General features: G+C 43.0%; 1 protein-coding gene across 5 annotated transcripts in view; it reads left to right on the top strand.

Annotated features, from left to right (window-relative positions):
• MTA3 (metastasis associated 1 family member 3) overlaps positions 1-24,750 on the top strand; it is a 190,223-nt gene that overhangs the window by 31,097 nt on the left and 134,376 nt on the right. For all 5 annotated transcript variants that reach the window (XM_053588513.1, XM_053588514.1, XM_053588517.1 and 2 more), the window contains one exon: positions 21,264-21,390. In XM_053588513.1, coding sequence (XP_053444488.1) covers positions 21,264-21,390 — 127 coding nt within the window. The remainder of the gene's footprint in view (positions 1-21,263; positions 21,391-24,750) is intronic.

The following is a 24,750-nucleotide window of genomic DNA, read 5'->3' on the forward strand; positions in this document are numbered from 1 at the left end:
CCAGCGCCCTAACCACTGAGCTGTGGGTGTTGAGCCCCCCTACGTTATTTTCATGGCTGCAAGGTATTTCACATATTGATGTCCTGCAATTTGACTGTTATGTTTTGGTAGAGGAATAGATTGTTTTTCCCTTTCAGGAAAAGAGGAATATTAGGATCCTCCTCTCCCTTCCCCTTCCTTCCCCTTCTTTTTTTTGAAGCAGAGTCTTGCTCTGTTGCTATGGACAGCATGGATTGGCATCACTGTATCTCACTGCAACCTAAAACTCCTGGGCTTAAGTGATCCTCCTCCCTCAGCCTCTGAATGTTTGGGACTACAGGTGTGCTCACATAATTTTTCTATTTTTAATAGAGATGGCATCTCATTCTTGCTCAGACTGGTCCCGAACTCCTGAGCTCAAGGGATCCTCCCACCTTGGCCTCCCATAGTGCTAGGGTTATAGGCATGAATGAACCACTGTGCCTACCCTGGGATTAGGATCTTCTGCTGTCAAATAAGTTCTATAGAGTACCGTCATTTATCACAAATGATGTAGAAATCTACATATATCTAAACATAAAAAGGTTGCCGTGAAAATACTATAAAAGATGAAAATGAAACACTTGTAAGGTCACTTACCATGAAAGAAGTTTGCAGGACTCAATGTTCATGAGTCATCAAGTGATGAGTAAATGTCTAGTCCTGGGACATTACTGTATACCACCGTAGACTTTATAAAAAACTATACACTCACACACTCAGGCTACACTAAATGAATACTTTTTTTTTTTTTTTTGTAGAGACAGAGTCTCACTGTACCGCCCTCAGGTAGAGTGCCGTGGCGTCACACGGCTCACAGCAACCTCTAACTCTCGGGCTTATGCGATTCTCTTGCCTCAGCCTCCCGAGTAGCTGGGACTACAGGTGCCCACCACAATGCCCGGCTATTTTTTTTTTTTGTTACAGTTTGGCCGGGGCCGGGTTTGAACCTGCCACCCTCGGCATATGGGGCCGGCGCCCTACTCACTGAGCCACAGGCGCCGCCCACATTTTTGTTTTTTCAATAATAAATTCCCTTTAGCTTACTATGACTTTTTTACTTTGTAAACTTTTTATTTTTTACTTTTTATTTTTTTCGAGACAGTCTCCTTCAATCACCCTGTTGTTGAATGCTGTCTGATGTCATAGCTCACAGCTTCTTCAAACTCTTGGGCTCAAGCAGTCTTCTCTTGTCTCAGCCTCCCAAGTAGCTAAGACTACAGGCACCCGCCACTATGCCTGGCTAGTTTGTCTGTTTTGCAGACAAGGGGTGTTGCTTTGCTCAGGCAATCCACCTGCCTTAGCCTAGGATTACAGGTAAATTACTGTGCCCGGTCAACTTCAATATTTTTTTTTTTTTGGCCGGGGCTGGGTTTGAACCCGCCACCTCCGGCATATGGGACCGGCGCCCTACCCGCTGAGCCACAGGCGCCGCCCAACTTCAATATTTTTTAATAACTTTTTTGCTCTCTTTAAATAACAACTTAAAATAGAAATACATTATATAGCTATACAAAAATATTTTCTTTTTATCTATATTTTGTGTGTTTTTTATTTTGAGACAGAGCCTCAAGCTGTTGCCCTGGGTAGAGTGCTGTGGCCTCACAGCTCACAGCAACTTCCAACTCCTGGGCTCAAGTGATTCTCCTGCCTCTGCCTCCCAAGTAGCTGGGACCACAGGCACCCGCCACAACGCCCAGCTATTTTTTGGTTGCAGCCGTCATTGTTGTTTGGTGGGCCTGGGCTGGATTCCAACCCGCCAGCTCAGGTGTATGTGGCTGGTGCCTTAGCTGCTTGAGCCACAGGCGCCGAGCCTGATTCTTACTTTCATTCTGTCCTTGGTAAACAATTTTTATGACTTTCAGTTTTCAAGCAGGCTAAAGCTTTGAAAAACATTATGTCCTGTAGTATGATATGGCCCATTTTTCTTATTTAATAATTCATACACCATATAACTCAACAACTGTACAGTTGTAGATTTGAGATCAGTTAGTAGTTTGAATATCTGAAAAATGCTTTAGTGAATATCGTAGTAGATACTGTATACTGTCTCATGTACTTTTCTCCTTTGGTGGAATGAACAGATCATAAAGCATGTATAGTTTTGCAGTTTTTGGCCAGGGCTGGGTTTGAACCCTCTACCTCCAGTATATGGGGCCCGCACCCTTCTCCTTTGGGCCACAGGCACCGTCCCGAACATGTATAGTTTTTAAAGATTTTAAAATGCAGGTTGCCAAAGAACCTTCTAGAAAGTGTGTGTCAATTTTCCTTTCTTACTTTGCTATAATTTACTTTTCTCCTGTATTTCCTTTTGTTTTTTTTATAGTTTTAGATTTAACATTTATTTATTTTTAGTTTTTTTATTTAACTATTTAAATACATGAGAGTTACAGATCCTTTCCTCCTCCCCCCCCTTTTTTGGTGGTGTATGTATTTACAGTTGTTATAGCCATATTTGTTGAAAAGGCTATTCCTTAGCCGGGCGTTGTGGTGGGCGCCTGTAGTCCCAGCTACACGGGAGGCTGAGGCAGGAGAATCTCTTGAGCCCGGGAGTTGGAGGTTGCTGTGAGCTGTGTAAGGCCTTGGCACTCTACCGGAGGGCCGTAAAGTGAGACTCTTATCTCTACAAAAAAAAGAAAAAAAAGAAAAGGCTATTCCTCCTCCTGTTGCTATAGTGCCTGTGTCAAATCAGTTGATCAAATATGTGTGAGTTTATACTGACTTTCTGTTCTGTTCTATTGATTCATTTGTCTTTTTGCCAGTGGCATACTTTATTATAGTTTTCTGATACTTAAAGCCAAGTCATGTTAGTGCTGTAAGAGTCTTGCTCTGTCGCCCAGGCTCCTCCTGGATTCCTGGCCTTGAATGATCCTCCTGCCTTGTCTTCCCCAAATTCTAGGATTACCACCATTCTTAGCCAGCCTTGAACTTTGTTTTTCAGGTTTTTCTGGTTGTTGCAGGTCGTTTGCATTTCTGTGTGAATTTTACAAAAGCTTTCCACTTTCTTTGTTTTTTTTTTATTTTTTTGAGATAGAGTCTCACTTTGTTGTCCCCTGGTAGAGCACTCTGGTGTCATAGCTCACAGCAGCCTCAGACTCTTGGGATCTGGGACTTCAGGTGTATACCACAATGCCTGGGTTTTTTTTTTTTTTTTTTTTTGAGGTAGAGGTTCTTTGTCGCCCTTGGTAGAGTGCCATGATGTCACAGCTCACAGCAACCTCGAACTCTTGGGCTTAAGCGATTCTCTCTCTGTCTCTCTCTCTTTTTTTTTTTTTTTTAAGAGACAGAGTCTTACTTTATTGCCCTCGGTAGAGTGCTGTGGTGTCACAGCTCACAGCAACCTCCAACTCCTGGGCTTAGGCGATTCTCTTGCCTCAGGCTCCCGAGGAGCTGGGACTACAGGTGCCCACTACAACGCCTGAATATTTTTTGATTATAGTTGTCATTGTTGTTTAGCCAGCTCCAGTGTGTGTGGCCGGCACCTTAACCACTGAATATGGGCATCCAGCCACACCTGGCTATTTTTAGAGACAGGGTTTTGTTCTGGCTCAGGTTGGTCTCAATCTCATGAGCTCAGGCAGTCCACCCTCTTCAGCCTCCTAGAGTGCTGGGATTACTGGCGTTAGCTACCCTTCCCAGCCCTGCTTGTCACTTTCTATTTTTTTTTTTTTTTTGAGACAGAGTAAGACTCTCTCTCAGGCTAGAGTATAGTGGCATCATCATAGGTCCCTGAAACCTGAAATAGTGATTTTCCTGCCTCAGTCTTCCAAGTGAACCACCAATCCCAGCTCATTTTTTATTTAAAGAAAAGCCTGTTGGAATTTGGATTGAGATTTTGTATAATCCATTGTTCAACATCTTTTTTTTAATTTTTGGGACAGCGTCTTATGCTGTTGCCCCAGGCTAGAGTGCCTTTTTCTCAGCCTCGCGCACAGCAACTTCAAACTCTTGAGTTCAAGCAATCCTTCTGCCTCAGCCTCCCAAGTAGCTGGGACCACAAATATCTGCCACACCACCTGGCTAATTTTTAGTGGAGACAGGGTCTGGCTCTTGCTCAGGCTGGTCTTGAATTCCTGAGCTCAAGGAATCATCCCTCCTTGGCCTCCCACAATACTAGGATTACCAGTGTGAGCCACTGCATCTGGCTGAGAATTGACGTGTTAACAATATTGAATCTTTAGCTGGTCATGTTGATGTATGACTATAGTCCAAGTTGTTACTCAGGAGGCTGAAGGCAGAGGATTGCTTGCACACAGGAATTCTGGGCTATAGCACGTTTTACCAGTTGGGTTTCTGCACTAAGTTCCTCATCAATGTGGTGACCTCATGTGTGTGTGGGGGGGACACTAGTTTCCCTAAGGAGGCGTAGAAAGGCCCAGGTCAAAAACAGAACAGGTATAAATTCAATTGCTGATTACTAATGGAATTCTGCCTGTGAACAGCCTGGGCCACATAGTCAGATTGTGTATCTCTAAAATAAAATAGGGTATGGTGGCTAATGCCTATAGTCCTAGCATTCTGGGGGGCCAAGGCAAGAGGATCACTTGAGCTTAGGAATTCCTTATCAGCTGAGTAGGAGTGAGACTCCACCTCTACTAAAACTTGCAAAATTAGCGGGGTATTGGTGAGAGGCACCTGTTGTCCCACCTACTCAGGAGGCAGGGGAGGCCTCCTTCCTAGGAGGATCACTTGAACCCAGAAATTTGAATTGTCATGAGGTAGGCTGATGCTTATGGCACTCTAACCTGGGCAACAGAGTGAGACTCTGTCTAAAAATAGTAAGCAAGAAAAATAAAAAATAAAATGGAAAATGAATCAACAAAACCCCAATTTTGAGCCACCCGACCCAAGAACGCAGTATATCTTTCAATGACTTATTTAATACATGAACTCAATGATAACATCCTTTTTTTCTCTTCCTTTCTTTCTTTCTGTCTTTTTTTTTTTGCAGTTTTGGCTGGGGCTGGGTTTGAACCCATCACCTCCGGCATATCGGCATATGGGGCCAGCACCCTACTCCTTTGAGCCAGAGGCGCCGCCCCATTTTTTTTTTTTTTTTTTTGAGACAGAATCTCAAGCTGTCACCCAGGGTAGAATACTATGATGTCAAAGCTCACAGCAACCTCAATCTCTTGGGAGTAAGTGATTCACTTGCCTCAGCCTCCCAAGTAGCTGGGACTACAGGCGCCCACCACAACGTCCGGCTATTTTTGTTGCAGTTGTCATTGTTGGTTAGCTGTCCCAGGCCGGGGTTCAAACCTGCCAACTTTAGTGTATGTGGCTGGCGCCATAACCACTGTGCTACAGGCACCGAGCCATAAAATCCTTTTTTATTGCTAAGTAGGAGAACTCCCAATGATTTATTCCTTTTTATTACTGAGTAGCATTCCATTGTTGGATATACTAATTTGTTTATACAATTATCTGTTGCTGAACATTTCTGTTATGTCCAGGTTTTGGCTGTTACTACTACATTGCTGTGAATATATATATATTTTTTTTTGTGGTTTTTTTTTTTGGCTGGGGCTGGGTTTGAACCCGCCACCTCCGGCATATGGGACCGGCGCCCTACCCGCTGAGCCACAGGCGCCGCCCTGCTGTGAATATTTAATAAGACTTTGTATGGACATACATTTCTTCTCTATTCTGTTTGAGTGGAAACTGTCAGGATGGTTTTATCATTTTACATTCCTGTCATCAGTGTAGGATAGTTCAGGTTTCTTCAAATCTTGGCACAAACTTAGTATGATCTGTCTTTTTAATTTTAGGCATTCTAATGGTGTATACCAGACGTTGTAAACTTTTTTTTTTGAATCCTGTGTATTTTTGTGTTTTTATAAATCAACTTGAACTTTGTTCTGGGATGCAGTTAAGTTACTTAGAAACAGCCGGATCTATGGTTGTTGGATCCATGATTTGTTAAGTGAGTGTGGAACAGCACTTACTCCAGGGCTTAATTATTCTCTGGTGCTGAGGCAAGACTTTTCTGTGTACTCTACCTAGTATACCATGACTGTGAGTTTTCCCACTGTGGCTGTTGGAGAACAAGTAGTGTTCACAGTCCTGTGTGAACACTGGGCACTGTGTATTCCAATTATTTCCAGTGATTATTTCTCTGGCCTCTTGTAGTTTCTTACCTGGCACATGCATTCCCCTCCTGTGTGTGAGAAGCACCTTCCGCACGTTTCCTGGTGTCCTCTCCATCCGCTCTTTGTTCTCTGGTCTCTATCTTCTGACCTCTACTGGCTTTCATTTCTCTGTTTTGTCAGCTTTATTTCCTCAACTCAGGAATTCTAGGCACTGCCTCAGTTTCTGCTCCCTGCACTGTTAGCTGGAAATTTTTTCAAGGTAGTAAGCCGAGCTGGTATTAGGGCTTGCCTCATTTGTTTTCCATTTTTCAAGGATCACTGTTCTTCATTGCCTGGTGTCCAGTAGTCTAGTAGCATTCCAATGTTGAGAAAATTGATATTTCATGTATTTTGCCTGCTTTTAAATTATCTACATATCTACATAATTTTGGTTGTTTTAGATAGGAGAGTATATCTTGTCCTGTTACTTCATTTGGCTGACACAGAAATCCATCGTGTTTAAAAATTTTTACATCAAAAAAAGTTTTTATATGAAAATATAGTGGGATGGCTAAAAGTGGTCAGTAACTGTTCTCATATATACACATTTATGTTGTTGGTGGCAGTGAGTTTTTTTTTTTTTTGAGACAAGATCTGTCTCTGTCATGCTGGGGGTAAATGCCATAGCATCAGCCTAGCTCACAGCAACCTTCAAGTCCTGGGTTCAAGTTGATCGATCCTCTTGTCTCAGCTTCCTGAGTAGCTGGGACTATAGATGCCCACCAGAGTGCCTGGCTAACTTTTCTTTTTTTTTTTTTTTTTTTTGAGACAGAGTCACTTTGTCCCTTTTGGTAGAGTGCTGTGGCATCATAGCAACCTCATACTTTTGGGCTCAAGCAATCCTCTTCCCTTAGTTTTTTATTTTTAGTAGAGACAGGGGCTCACTCCTTTTTTTTTTTTTTTGTAGAGACAGAGTCTCACTTTATTACCCTTGGTAGAGTGCCGTTCTTTTGCCTCAGCCTCCCGAGTAGCTGGGACTACAGGCGCCCACCACACCACCTGGCTAATTTTTGTTGCAATTTGGCCCAGGCCTGGTTTGAAGCAGCCACCTTTGGTATATGGGGCCGGCGCCCTATCCACTGAGCCACAGGTGCTGCCCAGGGGCTCACTCTTGATCAGGCTGGTCTTGAACTCGTGAGCTCAAGCAATCCACCTGCCTCAGTCTCCAATTTTTCTATTTTTAGTAGAGACGTTGTCTTGCTCTTGTTCAGGCTGGTCTTGAACTCCTGAGCTCAAGCAGTCTACCTGACTTGGCCACCCAGAGTGCTGGGATTACAGGTGTGAGCCACTGTACCTGGCTGTGTTTATATTTATATTGCTTTCACTCAGATCGAGATGGAGAAACCTTCTAATATGCGTATAGTTTTCCTTGTGTCCCTTCCTGCTCCTTACCACTCTCTTCTTCCCGTGGCAATCACTATTCTCATACCTCTTTCCCTTTATTACTTTTTCCTCGTCTTTAACATTATGTGGATGGAGTACTTGGAGTATTTGTGTTTTCTCACCTGACCTTTCTCCAGTCAGCATGCATGTCTGTGGGATTCATGTTTCCTATGTATCACTTGTTGTTCTCTTTTCTTTTCTTTTTTTTTTTTTGAGACAGAGCCTCACTTTGTGGCCCTCGGTAGATGCTGTGGCATCACAGCTCACAGCAACCTCAAACTCCTGGGCTTAGGTGATTCTCTTGCCTCAGCCTCCTGAGTAGCTGGGACTAGAGGTGCCCGCGCCAACACCTGGCTATTTTTAGAGATGGGGTCCTGCTCTTGTTCAGGCTGGTCTTGAACCTGTGAGCTCAGGCAATCTATCCACCTCGGTTGACCTCTCAGAGTGCTAGGATTACATGTGTGAGCCACCATGCCCCGCCCTCTTTAAAAAATTTTTAATAGGGCGGCATCTGTGGCTCAAGGAGTAGGGTGCTGGCCCAATATGCCAGAGGTGGTGGGTTTAAACCCAGCCCCAGCCAGAAACTGGAAAAAAAAAATTAAAAAATATAATAATTGAGCCTGATGAATGTTGGCTTTAAAAAAATTTTTTTTTTTTTTTAAATAGATGAACAAATACATGCGCACACAAGAGAAAAACTCAAACTCAAGTTGGAGGGAGAAGAGAGAGAGGAAGAGGGAGGGAGATTGGTGTGCACTCTCCTAGCAGGTACAATGTAAGGGTACATGGCACACCTCCTGGGTAAGGGACACACCTGTAAGAAACGCTCTACCTAACAGATGCAAGCAATGTAACCTAATTGTTTGTACCCGCCTCTTTTTTTTTTTTTTTTTTTTGAGACAGAGCCTCAAGCTGTTGCCCTGGGTTGAGTGCTGTGGCATCACAGCTGACAGCAATCTTTAACTTCTGGGCTTATAGGCGCCCGCCACAACGCCCAGCTATTTTTTGGTTGTAGTTGTCATTGTTGTTTGGCGGGCCTGGGCTGGATTCGAACCCGCCAGTTCTGCTGTATGTGGCTGGTGCCTTAGCTGCTTAAGCTACAGGCACTGAACCTGTTTCCTCTTTTTAGTCTGAAATTAATAAAAATAATTTTTTTTTTACTCAGGACTTCATTGTTTTAGATCAGTTTGAGGTCCACAGGAAAATTCAGAGTAAAATATAGAACTATACCACCTTCCCTACTCCGTTCTCTGTTTCCTTTCTGGTATCAGCAGACATAACCGTTGTTTCCTCAGATAAGCCTCTGATGGTTCACTGTCAAGCTGGGCTGGTATTCTCAGTCATACTTTTGGAGCACCCCAGGTAATTTTTTTTTTTTTGAGACAGAGCCTCAAGCTGTTGCCCTGGGTAGAGTGCCATGGCGTCACAGCTCACAGCAACGTCTAGCTCCTAGGCTCAAGCGATTCTCCTGCCTCCACCTCCCAAGTAGCTGGGACTACAGGCACCTGCCACAACGCCGGGCTATTTTTTGGTTGCTGCCATTATTGTTGTTTGGCCGGCCCAGGCTGGATTCAAACCCACCAGCTCTGGTGTATGTGGCTGGTGCCTTAGCCTCTTGAGCCACAGGAGCTGAGCCCCCAGGTAGTTGTTTTTTTTTTTTTTTTTTGAGACAGAGCCTCAACCTGTTGTCCTGGGTAGAGTGCTCTGGCATCACAGCTCACGGCAAACTCCAACTCCTGGGCTTAAGTGATTCTCTTGCCTCAGCCTCCCAAGTAGCTGGGACTATAGGCGCTTGCCACAACACCTGGCCCTTTTTTTTTGGTTGCAGTTGTCATTGTTGTTTGGCAGGCCCGGGCTGGATTTGAACCTGCCAGCTCTGGTGTATGTGGCTGGCACCTTAGCTGCTTGAGCCACAGGCGCCAAGTCCCCTAGGTAGTTTTACAGTACTTATTACACTTGAAAGTATATATTCTTCTCTGGAGTCCAGGATGAACTGTGATCACAATCAGGGCAGGACCTTTATGTCTTCCTTTTTTTTTTGCAGTTTTTGGCCAGGGCTGGGTTTGAACCTGCCACTTCCGGCATATGGGGCTGGCGCCCTATTCTGTTGAGCCACAGGCACCGCCCTATGTCTTTCTTTTAAATTGCCCCAGAACTCATGGCAGGACAGATTGCTAGGAGATACATAATCCATGAATGTTTACTTTTTATGTGAATAGGGTTCGGGGGTGTTTATCAAAGCTGAGGAGTAATCTAAGTTGTATTTTAGGAAGATGTGACTACTGTGTTAAATGAATTTGAGAAGATGGTGCTCTGTTAGTGCTAGATAATATTGGTTATATTCTTTTATTTTGTTTCTTAAGTTTTGACATTTTTTTTCTTGTTTCTTAAGTTTTAAAATTAATAGGAAATGGTAATTTGCATGGTGGCACATTGAGATTGTTTAAAATTCCAGATGGACTTCAAATTTATTATAAGACTGGGCAGCTTTTGCCAGATGCAGTGTTATTTGAATAAGTGTAAAGCAGAAATAGCTTAAATTTCTGATGGGACCTTAACTTGTCATAGAATAACGTATGAGTTATTGTATCTCACAATGTGAAAATAATATTTCTGTGACCATTTCTTTCTTTTTTCCTTTTTGAAATACATAGACCACATTTTATTTATTCATTGATCAGTTATTAGGTTTTTCCACTTTTTTTGGCTATCATGAATATTGCTGCTATGTTTTGTATGAACATATGTCCTTAATTCTCTTGGGTATATACCTAGAACTGTGACCATTTCTTTTTTTTTTTTTTTGTGACCATTTCTTAAAGCCAATAAAGTAAAAACTCTTGCTTTCAGCCAATTTTTGTTTTCTTGTTTGTGGCAGATTTTCAGTGGAAGTTTCTTCTGCGTATGTCAGTGGTTCCTTAAATCTTTTCAAGAAGTCTTTTTCAAGAAGTCTGTGAGGTCAAAACAATTATATTAATAATACGAAGCTATCATTTAATTGTTTTACAGCTGATTCTTTCATGAGTATATTGCAGTTTTCCAGAGGCTGCATGACTTTCGATGACGTTTTTGCTCTCTGAGCTAATGTGTAATGTATGTTTGTTGTTTTCTGTAGACCTCATTTTTCTAGTTTCCTCTCCCCTCTTCTTTTTGGGAAGACAAGGCAACTGTTGCCCAGGCTAGAGTGCAGTGGCATGATGATAGCTCACAATAGGCTCCTTGACTCAAGTGATCCTCCTGCCTTAGCCTCCTGAGTAACTGGGACTACAGGTGTGTCCACCACACCTGATTAAATTTTCTTTCTTTCCTTTTTTTTATTGGAAAGAGTCTCACTCTGTTGTTCTAGGCCGAGTGCTGTGGTATCATTATAGCTCACAGCAACCTCAAACTTTTGGGCTTAAGCGATTCTCTTGTCTCAGCCTCCAGAGTAGCTGGGATTACAGGCATCTGTCACAACACTGAGCTAATTTTTCTATTTTTTAGTAGAGATGGGGTCTTGTTCTTTTTTTATTTTGAAACAGAGTCTCACTTTGTTGCCCCCAGTAGAGTGCTGTGGCATCATAGCTTACAGCAGCTACTGATTCTTGGGCTCAAGTAATTATTATTATTATTATTGTTTTTTTGAACAGACTCCCTATGTCACTCTGGGTAGAGTGCTGTGGCGTCACAGCTCACAGCAACCTCAAACTCTTGGGCTTAAGTGATTCTTTTGCGTCAGCCTCCCCAATAGTTGGAACTACAGGCACCTACCACAATGCCTGGCTATTTTTTTTTGTTGCAGTTGTCATTGTTGATCGTTGTTTAGCAGGCCCTGGGCCGGGTTGGTACCTGCCTGCCTTGGTGTGTGTGGCTGGCGCCCTAACCACTGAGCATGGGTGCCGAGCTGTGCTCAAGCAATTCTCTTCCCTCAGCCTTCCCCAGTCCCCTTACCTGGGACTATAGGTGCCTGCTACAATGCCTATTTTTTTTTTTGAAACAGAGTCTCACTATGTCACCCTCCGTAGAGTGCCATGGCGTTATACCTCATAGCAACCTCAAACTCTTGGGCTTAAGGGATTCTATTGCCTCAGCCTCCCAAGTAGCCGGGACTATAGGCTGCTGCAACGTCCTGCAGTTTTTTTGTTGTTGTTGTTGTAGTTGTCATTATTGTTTGGCAGGCCCGGGCCAGGTTCAGACCTGCCAGCTCCGGTGTATGTGGCCGCTACCCTAGCTGCTGAGTACAGGTGCTGAGCCTCTTTCTTTCTTACGAGGTAGAGTTGCGTTACATCAATACTGAGCTATTTTCAGCATGATACTATGCCTTCAGATATTTGGATACTTGTTATATTCATCTATAGACAAATATTTTTACCACCTGCTTTTCTGTATGGGCTGTATCAGCTATCATTTGATGTCTGGGAGTGATATTTCATTAAAATTCAGACCTAAAGGTGCTTGAAGACTTTCCTCCTCCCTACTGCTTCCCTTCCCCAAACTAACTCATGGGAACTATCATTTTGATCTGTTATGAAAAATACAGTACAATCTCTGTAAGTTGACCATCCAAGGATCTTTAACAAACTGGTCAACATATGGAGGTGGTCAACATAAGGAACTGAGCTTACTATACTGAATGAACATACACACGGTGTATGTCTGGTCTCTGAAAATTAGGTCGCATAAGGAGGTGATCAGTGCAGAGGTCATCAGCTATGGAGGTTCTCCGCTACCCGTTTCTAAGTACCTAGAATGAGCAATAGTGATTCTTTCTTTTTTCCTTTTTTTTTTTTTAGAGACAGAGTCTCACTTTATCAACCTCAGTAGGAGTGTCGTGGCATCACAGCTCATAGTAACCTCCAGCTCTGGTCTAAGCCGATTCTCTTGCCTCAGCCTCCTGAGGAGCTGGGACTACAGGCGCCTGCCACAACACCCGGCTATTTTTTTCTTGTTGCTGTTTGGCGGGGGCCGGGTTCAAACCACCACCCTCTGTATATGGGGCTGGTGCCTGACTCACTGAGCCACAGATGCCGCCCAATAGTGACTCTTTTCATGGCTCCTGTCTCCATGGGTTGCCAACTCTGACGTTGTCATCACATACTCAATTTCTACAACTCTGACTGAGTCCCTCATTGTGACCTACTTCTGAGACTAATCTCCCATATCTCACAGATGGATACTCAGGTGTTCCAGACTGCTCAGCTAGTTGGATTTCTACTCTAACCCTGTTTCCTGTACATCGTTACTGCTAGCCTTATCATATCTCTTCCCAGCCTGCATATGCAAGGTGTTCACTGTGTTTTGAGGGCCGTGGCTTCTTTCTTATCCTGCATTCGATAACTTTGAAATATGTAGAAGCCTTGTGGGTCATGCATTATATGTCATGTAGAACTAAAACAGAAGATACAAGTATAGTGATACATCTCTGTTTAAAATTTCAAATAATGGTGGTGCCTGTGGCTCAAAGGAGTAGGGCCTGGCCCCATATGCCGGAGGTGGTAGGTTCAAACCCAGCCCTGGCCAAAAACTGCAAAAAAAAAAAAAAAAATTCAAATAATGCCTTTGTACAGTTTCCTTCTGTATTCTTTCTCCCCTTTCTGACCCGAGTGCCTTTATCATTAATAAACTATGTGTACTGAACCTTTTCCAACTGCAGAGAATACGCAGAAAGTAATTTGTTGGTGTTCAATATCTTCTTCACTATGTAGCACTCAACTTCTACTTAATAACTTTAGAAGATTAAAAAAAAAAAAACTTCAGAAGATAGCAATGTGGTGTTCCATGCAGCTTGGTAAATGGTTTATAAACATTCTGGAAGACTTCTGTGGTGGCATGTGCCTACTGTAGTCTCAGCTACTCAGGAGGCTGAGGTGGGAGGATTATTTGAGCTCAGGAGTTTAAAGCTATCCCGGGCAACATATGAACACCCTGATTCTTAAAAAATTATAAAGGAATTATGATGTATGTGGGGTTTTTTCGTTTGTTTGTTTTTGGCCAGGGCTGCCACCTCCGGTATATGGGGCCGGCACCCTACTCCTTTGAGCGACAGGCGCTGCCCAATGTATGTGACTTTTGATGATGATAGTTTTATTTGGTCTTTTACAAATTTTCCATGTCTAAATACTATTTTTTTCACTGTCGTTTAATTTTTGTTTTTCTTTTTGCAGTTTTTTGCCGGGGCTGGATTGAACCTGCCACCTCCGGCATATGGGGCCAGCACCCTACTCTTTTGAGCACAGGTGCTGCCCTGTTTAATGTTTTTAGGACATTAGTGGAGTGGAACTCAGTGATTCCTGCTTAGAAGCCAGTGTAAATTTATAGAAATGTGTAAATGACATTTAACTAGTGAATTTAAAAACCTGGGATATTTGTAGTGATCTTGATAATGACAGATGTTATTGTGGTGATTTCTACCTTTGGTTAGGTTGGACTTCTGAAACCAAGGCATTGTACAAGAAAGTAGGATTTACTGTTGTTACCATTACTTACAGTTTGTTGCTGCTTTAGCTCTGTAGGATGTGCCTTAGAATTCAGTTAGCTGTGTCTTACAGACTAACAATTTGTCATCTCCTAATTAGGTAAAGAGCATAATTTTATAGGTGGTATTTTTCTAGTGCTGATATTGCCAATACAGCTATAACTTTATTGATTTCTACTGGTGAAATGTTATTAAACCTGCAAGTAAATGGCTCTGTTAGTGCCATATTTCTCTTTGAGTAGTTCATTAAAGAGAACATTCAAAGAATTTTAAATTGCTTCTTCTTTCCTTGAGCTAGTCTTTTTTCTAAATTACTTTTTAAAGGTTTGTTTTTAATTTAGGTTTAAAACTTTTTTTTTTTTTTTTTGAGACAGAGTCTCATTATTTCACCTCAGTAGAGGTGTCACAGCTCACAGCAACCTCAAACTCTTGAACTTAGGAGTTTAAGACCAGCCTGAGCAAAAGCGAGACCCCGTCTCCTAAAAATAAATAGCCAGGCATGTGGCAAGTGCCCGTAGTCCCGGTTACCTGGAAGGCTGAGGCATGAAAGATCACTTGAACCCAAAAGTTTAAGGTTCTATGAGTTATGATGCCACAGCACTCTAGCGACTAAATAAGACTCTTGTCTCAAAAAAAAAAAAGATATTTTCAAATTTGATAACAAATGAAAAGCTAATAGAACTGGAGTCTCATTATGTTGCCCTCGGTAGAGTGCTGTGGCGTCACAGCTCACACCAACCTCAAAACTCCTCAGCCTCCCAAGTAGCTGGGACTACAGGTGCCCGGCACAATGTCCAGCTATTTTTTGTTGCAGTTGTCATTGTTGTTTAGCTGGCCTGGTCTGGGTTTGAACCAACCAGTCTCGGTGCTTGTGGTGTGACTGGTGCTGTAACTACTGTGCACGGTGCCAGCCTAGTTTTAAAACTTTGAAAGTAGAAAATATCTACTCATTACCCACATACAATTAAAAAAGAAATGCTGAGCGGTGCCTGTGGCTCAGTGAGTAGGGCGCCGGCCCCATATGCCGAGGGTGGCGGTTCAAACCCAGCCCCGGCCAAACTGCAACAACAACAACAAAAAATAGCCGGGTATTGTGGCGGGCGCCTGTAGTCCCAGCTACTCGGGAGGCTTAGGCAAGAGAATCGCGTAAGCCCAAGAGTTAGAGGTTGCTGTGAGCCGGTGACGCCACGGCACTCTACCGAGGGCAGTACAGTGAGACTGTCTCTACAAAAAAAAAAAAAAAAAGAAATGCTATTATGAGGGGGATTATATTTGATAAAATCTCTTATGTGATCCTAGGTCCTGAAATAAGAAAATATAGAATTTGTGGCTGGGTGCCAGTGACCCATACCTGTAATCCTAGCACTTTGGGAGGCCAGTGTGGGAGGATTTCTTGAGCCTGGAGTTGAGGTTACTGTGGACTATGATCACACCACTGTATTCCAGCCTGGGTAACAGACTAAGACCCTATCTCAAAAAAAAGAAAAAAAAAATCTTCCAACTTTGTCTCCTGACTTTTCCATTTCTTCTTCCAGCCCTGCTCCCAAAGGCAGACACTTTGAATTGTTTCTTCTTAGTAACTCTCTTCTTCATTTCTGTTTCCAGCTCTGTGGATAGTGCCTGATTTGGTGGTCTAATAAATACTGTTTGAATGAGGAAAAGATGTTCTTTGTTCTCAGACTTGTTTACTATACAGTTTTAGGTTGAACGTCATTTTTGCTTTTTGCATTTTGTGTGTTGCTATTCATAGATTCCATTCTGATTCTAGTTTCTTTGCATATGGCTTATTTTTTGTTTCTGTAAACTGTTCCTCTCCCCTGCCAGTAGCAAGGTGGAGTTAGGAAGTAACATTATGTAAACTTTTGTGATCTTCTTTTTTTTGTTTTTAATTTTTATTTATTTACTTATTTTTGCAGTTTTTGACCAGGGTCGGGTTTGAACCTGCCACCCTGGGTACATGGGACCAGTGCCCTACTCCCTGAGCCACAGGCGCCACCCGTGATCTTCTTATGTTATCACTTTTTTTTTTTTTTTAATGAGAAAGTCTAGGATATCCATCTCTTGCTCTTTTTTTTGTTGTTGTTGCAGTTTTAGTCAGGGCTGGGTTTAAACCCACCACCCTTAGTATATGGGGCTGGTGCCCTACCCACTGAGCCTATCACTTTTTATTTAATTAATTAATTTATTATTTTGGAGATAATCTCTCTTTGTTACTCTCGATAGAGTGCAGTGTGTCATAGCTCACAGCAACCTCAAACTTTTGGGCTCAAGAGTTTTTTTTTCTTTGCAGTTTGGTCAGGACCGGATTTGAACCTGTCACCCTCAGTATATGAGGCTGACGCTCACTGAGCCACAGGCGCCGCTCATGTTATCACTTTTTATTTAATGAACTTATTATTTTGGAGATACAACCTCAAACTTTTGGGCTCAACAGATTTTTTTTTTTTTTTTTTTTGTAGATACAGAGTCTCATTTTATCGCCCTCGGAAGAGTGCCTTAGCGTCAAAGCTCACAGCAACCTCCAGCTCTTGGGCTTAGGCGATTCTCTTGCCTCAGCCTCCCGAGTAGCTGGGACTACAGGCACCCGCCACAATGCCCGGCTATTTTTTTTGTTGTAGTTTGGCTGGGGCCGGGTTTGAACCTGTCATCCTTCGTATAAGGGGCTTGTGCCCTACCCACTGAGGCACAGGCGCTGCCTGGGCTCACGAGTTTATTGCCTCAACCTCCTGAGTAGGCTGGGGCTATAAGCACCTGCCACAATGTCCAGCTACTTTTAGTGGTAGGGTCTTACTCTTGCTCAGACTGGTGTCTGTGGGCTCAGACAATCCACCTGCCTTGGCCTCCCAGAGTGTTAGGATTATAGGTACAAGCCACTGCGCCAGTCTGTTACCACTTTTTAAAAAATTTAGTATCTTGGGGGATTTGTGGAGACTAATCTCATTCAGTGAAGGGGTATTTTCTTGAAATTTCTCAATCAGTGAGGGGGAATTTTCTTGAGACTTTTTTGTTCGTTTTTTTTTTTTGCAGTTTTTGGCCGGGGCTGGGTTTGAACCCGCCACCTCTGGCATATGGGGCCAGCGCCCTACTCCTTTGAGCCACAGGCGCCGCCCGAGACTTTTCTTTGATAAGTCTTTGCTTCTCACCTTTCCATTCCGATAAAAATGAAGGGAATCTGTTTTCTCTGTGCTTCATTCTGAAACTTTTATTACTGGTATGTTAGACTTCATGAATTATTATTTGATTTTTTTTTTTTAATCTCTTGATTTCAACTATTACACTTTTGCTTTGTGTTGTAATTTCTGGGAGATTTCCTTACCATTACCTTTCAGTCTCTACCAGTTCTATTAGTTTTTTATTTGTGTTATCAAATTTGAAAATTCCCTTTTTTTGAGACAGAGTCTTATTTAGTCGCTAGAGTGCTGTGGCATGATAACTCACAGAACCTAACTCTTGGGCTAAGGTGATCCTCTTGCCTCAGCCTTCCAGGTAACTGGGACTATAGGCACCTGCCACATGCCTGACTATTTATTTTTAAGAGATGGGGTCTCGCTTTTGCTCAGGCTGGTCTTAAACTCCTGAGCTCAAGCAGTCTATCCGCATTGGCTTCCCAGAGTGTTATTACAAGGCGTGAGCCACCATACCTGGCCCAAATTTGAAAATACCTTATTTCTTGTTTTTTACTATTTCTTTGTTAAATGTACAGGGTGTTCTCAAGGTTGCCCATGAAGTAGCCATATATAGGAAAAATGGGAAATTGTGGCTAAATGTATCTTTAATTACAAAATATTCATTACAGGGCGGCGCCTGTGGCTGAGTGAGTAGGGTGCTTGCCCCATATGCCGAGGGTGGCGGGTTCAAACCCAGCCCCGGCCAAACTGCAACAAAAAAATAGCTGGGCGTTATGGCGGGCGCCTGTAGTCCCAGCTACTTGGGAGGCTGAGGCAAGAGAATCGCGTAAGCCCAAGAGCTAGAGGTTGCTGTGAGCCGTGTGACGCCACGGCACTCTACCCTAGGGCGGTACAGTGACACTCTGTCTCTACAAAAACAAACAAACAAACAAAAAAACAAAATATTCGTTACAAACTTTTACAAAAAGGTGGCCAACAAGTAGATTATATATATATATATATTTTTTAAGACAGTCTCATTCTGTCACCCTGGGTAGAGTGCCATGGTGTCATAGCTCACAGCAACCTAAAATTCTTGGGCTCAAGTGATCCTCCTGCCCTAGCCTCCCCAGTAGCTGGGACTACCGGCACCTGCCACAACAGGTTGGCTATTTTTAGAGGTAGATTCTCGCTCTGGTTCAGGCTGGTCTCAAACTTGTGAGCACAGGCAATCCACCCACCTGACCCTCTCAGAGTGCTAGGATTCCTGGCTTACGTAGACAATATTTCATGAATATTTTGTAAAATTTCTCATTTTCCCTATGTATGGCTACTTCTTGGGCAACCTTTGGGACACCCTGTAATATTTTGGGATTCATTTATTCTGTTGTGTATATATAGGTTTTTAACCCTTTTCAAATTCTTCACCTTATTCATCTTTTTCTGGTAGTACTTGGTACCTTCAAGGGCTAAATTAGTAGAGGTTTTGTGCCTGCCTTCTTGATGGAGTTCCTCTCTGGACACATAGGTTATCTCTTCTCTTTGTTAAGTGTTTTTCTTTTTTTTCTGAACATTTACTTTTGATCTTCTAAACTTTTAGGGTGACAGGTTGAAATTATTTCTTTGTGGCTTTGATTTTTGTTGTCATTGAAATGTTGATACCTTTTTTTTGAGACAGAGTCTCAAGCTGTCGCCCTAGGTAGAGTGCTGTGGTGTCACAGCTCACAGCAACCTCCAAATCTTGGGCTTAAGAGAGTCTCTTGCTTCAGTCTCCCAAGTAGCTGAGACTACAGGCGGCTGCCACAACACCTGGTTATTTTTTGGTTGTAATTGTCATTGTTGTTTGGCAGGCCCGGGCTGGATTCCAGTCTGCCAGCTCTGGTGTATGTGGCTGGTGCCCTAGCCACTTGAACTACAGCCACTGAGCCGATACTTTCTTTTTTTTTTTTATAGAGATTGAGTTTCACTTTATTGCCCTTGGTAGAGTGCCGTGGAGTCACACAGCTCACAGCAACCTCCAACTCCTGGGCTTAAGCGATTCTCCTGCCTCAGCCTCCGGAGCAGCCGGGACTACAGGCGCCCGCCACAACGCCCGGCTATTTTTTGGTTGCAGTTTGGCCGGGGCCGGGTCTGAACCCGCCACTCTCGGCATATGGGGCCGGCGCCCCACCGACTGAGCCACAGGCGCCGCCCTAGATACTTTTTTTTAAAAATAAAGGTAGAGTCTGGCTCTGTTGCCCCAAGTGGTCCATTCATACACATATCTGCAATCTCAAACTTGTGGGCTCAGGTGATCCTTCTGCCTCCGTGTCTTGTGCAGGTGTGTGCCATTGTGCCTGGCTAATTTTTTTAAAGATGGGGGTTTTGCTATGTTCCTCAGGCTGGTCTTGAACTCCTGGCCTGAAGCAGTCCTCCCAGCTGGGCATCCCAAAGTGTTGGGATTATAGGCGTCAGCCTCTGTACCTGGCAATTTAATACACTTTGACATCTTGGGATGCTTTTATTGGAAGAAGAAAAATATATACATACACTCTATCTGCCATTTAAGAAATAAATTTTTTTATGTCTTTGTATTGTTTGTGGTAAATCTATTTTTCTAACGTTTAGAGCAATTTTATTTTATCAATATTATTATTTTTTGGAGACAGAGTCTCACTTTGTCGCCCCTGGTAGAGTACCTTGGTGTCATAGCTCATAGCAACCTCAGATTCTTGGGCTCAAGTGATTCTCTTCTTCATCCTCCCAAGTAATGGGACTATACGCGTCTACCACAGTGCCAGGGTATTTTTTAGAGATGGGGGTCTTGCTCATGCTTAGGCAGGTCTTGAACCTGTGAGCTCATAGCAATCTACCCATCTCGGCCTCAGAATGCTAGGATTACAGGCGTGAGCCACCACACCCAGCCCTATTATTATTATTTTAATCTAGGCAAGGTCTTGCTCTGTCACTCAGGCTAGAATGCAGTGGCATCATTGTAACTTACTGCAACTTCAAACTCTTGGACTTAAGCGGTCCTCCTGCTTCAGTCTCATTCTGAATAGCTGGGACTGCAGGTACATGCCATATCTGGCTAATTTTTTTGTTACGTATCTTTTTTCCTTCCTTCCTCCCTCCCTCCCTTCCTTCCTTTCTTCCTTCCTTTTTTTTTTTTTGAGACAGAGTCTCATTTTCTTGCCCTGGGTAGAGTGCTGTGACATCATAGCTCACAGACATCTCAAACTCTTGGGGGTGAAGCAATTCTCTTGCCTCAGCCTCCCGAGTAGCTGAAACTATAGGCATGTGCCACAACGCCCAGCTTTTTTTAGAGATAGGGTCTAGTTCTTCTCTCTCTTGCGCAGGCTGGTCTCTAACTCCTGAGCTCAGGCAATCTACTCGCCTCGGCCTCTCAGAGTTCTGGGATTACATATGGCCTCCCAGAGTTCTGGGATTACAGATGAGCCACCATGCCTGGCCAGGTCTCAGTGTTTTTTTTCTTTTTTTGAAGTTTTTGGCCGGGAGCCAGGTTTGAACTCGCCATCTCTGGCATATGGGGCTGGCACTCTACTCACTGAGCCACAGGCACTGTCCCCAGGTTTCACTCTTGACTTGTGCTCAGGTTGGTCTGCAGCTACTGAGCTCAAGTTATCCATCCATCAGTCTCGGCCTCCCAGAGTGCTAGCTAGGATTAAAGGCTTGAGCCAATGTATTCGACCTTTTATTGCGTATCATGTTAAGTTGGAGTTTTTCTTCTTCTTTTTTTTTTTTTTTGTAGAGACAGAGTTTCACTTTATTGCCCTCCAGTAGAGTGCCGTGGCGTCACACGGCTCACAACAACCTCCAACTCCTGGGCTTAGGAGATTCTCCTGCCTCAGCCTCCCGAGCAGCTGGGACTACAGGCGCCCACCACAACGCCCGGCTATTTTTTGGTTGCAGTTTGGTCGGGGCTGGGTTTGAACCCGCCACCCTCGGCATATGGGGCCGGCGCCCTACTCACTGAGCCACAGGCGCCGCCCGTTTTTCTTCTTCTTTTGAGACCCTGATAAATTTATGGTTGTAATTGATTCGATGACCATAATATGTAAATTTAAATTTGATTAGTTTGAAGAAAATAATGAAATGATGATTTGGTATAACTTAATGTTCAATAAATAATGTGCTTTATAATAAAGAATTCTTTCAATCTCATTTATATAGAAGAAATTGAGGAAGAATCTGAAACAACAGTTGAGCCGGACTTGACTGATAAACAGAAACATCAATTGAAACACAGGGAACTCTTTTTGTCACGCCAATATGAATCTTTGCCTGCAACACATATCAGGTAAGAAGTTTTTAGATGTTTTTTTTTTTTGGCCGGGGATGGGTTTGAACCTGCCACCTCCGGCATATGGGACCGGCGCCCTACTCCTTGAGCCACAGGCGCCGCCCAGAAGTTTTTAGATGTTAATGTAAAGTCAGTAATAGTGTGACCAAAAAGTTAAAATTAAATGAACATTTTCTCTTGAAGCATTTTCCAAACTTTCCTCAGGTTCTTGCTTAGATTAGTTTACTAAAGGCTTCATAATAGAATTTTATCCTGGACATTTATTTATTTATTTTTTATCCTGGACATTTATAATGTATGTTAGTATATTAAAGCTCTGCAAAAGTTCTCCAATATATTTCAACAGGTGACTTCTGAGGGCCAATGGAAAAAAAAAACCTGCAGTAAAGTAACCTTTTTCTTCTTCTTCTTCTTTTTTTTGAGACAGAGTTTCACTTTGTCACCCTTGGTGTAGAGTGCTGTGGCATCACAGCTCACAGCAATCTCCAACTCTTGGGTTTAAGCAACTCTCTTGCTTCAGCCTCCCAAGTAGCAGGGACTACAGGTCTCCTCCACAACACCCGGCTATTTTTAGAGAGGAGGTTCCTTTCTGGCTCAAGCTGGGCACTCTCCTGAGCTCAGGCAATCCACCCGCCTTAGCCTGGCCTCCCAGAGTGCTAGGATTATAGGTGTGAGCCGCTGCACCCGGCCTCTAAAGTAACCATTTTAACTTTGTTTTATTCTTTTTTTTTTTTGTAGAGACAGAGTTTCACTTTATGGCTCTAGGTAGAGTGCCATGGCATCACACAGCTCACAGCAACCTCCAACTCTTGGGCTTAAGCGATTCTCTTGCCTCAGCCTCCCGAGTAGCTAGGACTACAGGCGCCCGCCACAACACCCGGCTATTTTTTTGTTGCAGTTCGGCCTGGGCCGGGTTTGAACCCGCCACCCTTGGTATATGGGGCTGGCACCTTACCGACTGAGCCACAGGTGCCGCCCCTGTGTTATTCTTAACATTCCCAGTTTATTTGAATATCTGTTAGCATCCTATAGAGTAGTGTCCAGAAGATACCATTTTGGGAAATGCTGCATTTTTAGAGAGTCTGAGAAAATGATATAGTCATTAATAATAATTGAAAGGTTAGAACCCAAAGTATGGTTCCCACGCACTAGTGGTGCTTGATGTCATAGCATATATGGCTTTTTAGTTTTGAGGATTTCTGGGACAAAAACTTCACGTTCTTTATTATTCTATTGATATTGGACCTATGCATTGATAGGATACAAAAGTGAAAAAAACTAGCCCCTAGTTTGTTGTTTTGGGGATTGTGAAGGTAAAGTGATGGTTTTTTATGATCTATTGGTGGTGATAAACTTAAGCATAAGTACGGTTGAAGTATTTTTCAGTGCAGTCTATAATAGGTGTAGCATCTTGGAGATACAATAACGTTTGAGCTCAAAGACAGGTGGATTCTCACCTTGGTCAGGAAAGCTTCAGAAAGGAGTTGACATTTACACAGCCTTGATGCCAGTGTGGGGCACAGGTCAGGTGAAGGTTAACAGGGGAGCATTGGGTGTTTTCAGGGAAAAGCATGTGACCAGGGTAGTGTTTGTGTATGGGTGAAAGCGATGTTTCAGTCCTCTCAGGTTTAAGAAAGCTCCTCAGCTTTTGTGCATAATCTCTATCTCTTTTATCCACCTCTCTACTGGTCATAATGTTTGTAAAAACTGTTTATATGTATACAGAAATAAAATGTACCAACAGTTTGCTCCCTCCTCTTTAGTTCACAGTGTTGGGATTGATGCTAGCCTGCCTTTCTGCATACAGACACATTCATTTCTACTTCCATTCCACCCCCACTCCCAGAACCTTTAGACATAACTTCTTTTTCTCAGAAATGGACCCAGAGTTCTTCCATGGCAGGAAGTATAATGACAAAGCTACTGGAAATAATTTTTCTCCAAATCTTTCTAGAATTAACTTGATCTTGTTCTTTTTGAATAGTTAATATCACTTGCCTTAGTTTTTTTTATACTGTGCTAGAGTTAGCATATTCTATGTGCCTTAAGTCCTTTTCTAGAAGAAAATAATAGGACCGGGCGGCACCTGTGGCTCAAGGAGTAGGGTGCCGGTCCCATATGCTGGAGGAGGCAGGTTCAAACCCAGCCCCGGCCAAAAAAAAAAAAAAAAAAAAGAAAATAATAGGACCAGGTAATGGGGGGACAGTCGTTTTACCCATTAAAAGAAAGAAACAGTCTTTTCACCCACTTCTCCAGAAAGAAAACAAAAAGAAAATTATGGTACATTAATAATTTTTGCTCAAAGAAATAGAACATATGGGCTTGGCGCCTGTGGCTCAAGTAGTTAAGGCGCCAGCCACATACACCTGGGCTGGCGGGTTTGAATCTAGCCCGGGCCCACCAAACAACAATGACGGCTGCAACCAAAAAATAGCTGGGCGTTGTCGGTGAGTGCCTGTAGTCCGAGCTACTTGGGAGGCAGAGCCAGGAGAATCACTTGAGCCCAAGAGTTGGAGGTTGCTGTGAGCTGTGATGCCACAGCACTCTATCTAGGGCGACAGCTTGAGGCTCTGTCTCAAAAAAAAAAAAAAAAAGAAATAGAACATATGAAAGCATATTTTGGATTTTTCTTTTTTTTTTTTTTGTTTTAGAGACAGAGTTTTACTTTGTTACCCTCGGTAGAGTGCCACGGCATCACAGCTCACAGCAACGTCCAGCTCTTGGGCTTAGGCTAGCAGTTCTCAGACTGTGGGTCTTGACCTACAGGAACTGTATTAAAAGACCCGTGGCATTAGGAAGGTTGAGAACCACTGGCTTAGGCGATTCTCTTGGCCTCAGCCTCCTGAGTAGCTGGGACCACAGGCACCCTCCACAACGCCTAGCTATTTTTTTGTTGCAGTTTGACTGGGGGTTTGAACCTGCCACCCTTGGTATATGGGGCTGGCACCCTACTCACTGAGCCACAGGTGCTGCCTGAGATTTTTCTTAAAGTTATGTGTAACTAATAAATGCTAAAGAGCCAGATGCATTTATTATTTAATTGGGAGTTCTAGAATATAAAGATTCATTTTAAGCTCAAGAAGTTATGTGGCTAATCACAAGAACCTTGCCAGAAGAAGAATCTGACAAATGGTTTTAAAAATGCATCCAAAACATGCAAGTATATTTTTAATTTACCCTTCTGATAGCTTGGAATCTGTTTACAACTAACGTTGGTTTCCTTTAACAGATTGCCCAGAATGGAAAAACTCCTGGTATATTTTTTATCTTCCATAAGGATTGAGAAAGTATATTAAAATATAATTATCAAGGCACTCCTGTGTTCAACATAGAAATTACATAGTATCCATGATCATT

This window comes from Nycticebus coucang, chromosome 4 (assembly GCF_027406575.1).
Source record: "Nycticebus coucang isolate mNycCou1 chromosome 4, mNycCou1.pri, whole genome shotgun sequence".
Classification (NCBI taxonomy): Eukaryota; Metazoa; Chordata; class Mammalia; order Primates; family Lorisidae; genus Nycticebus; species Nycticebus coucang.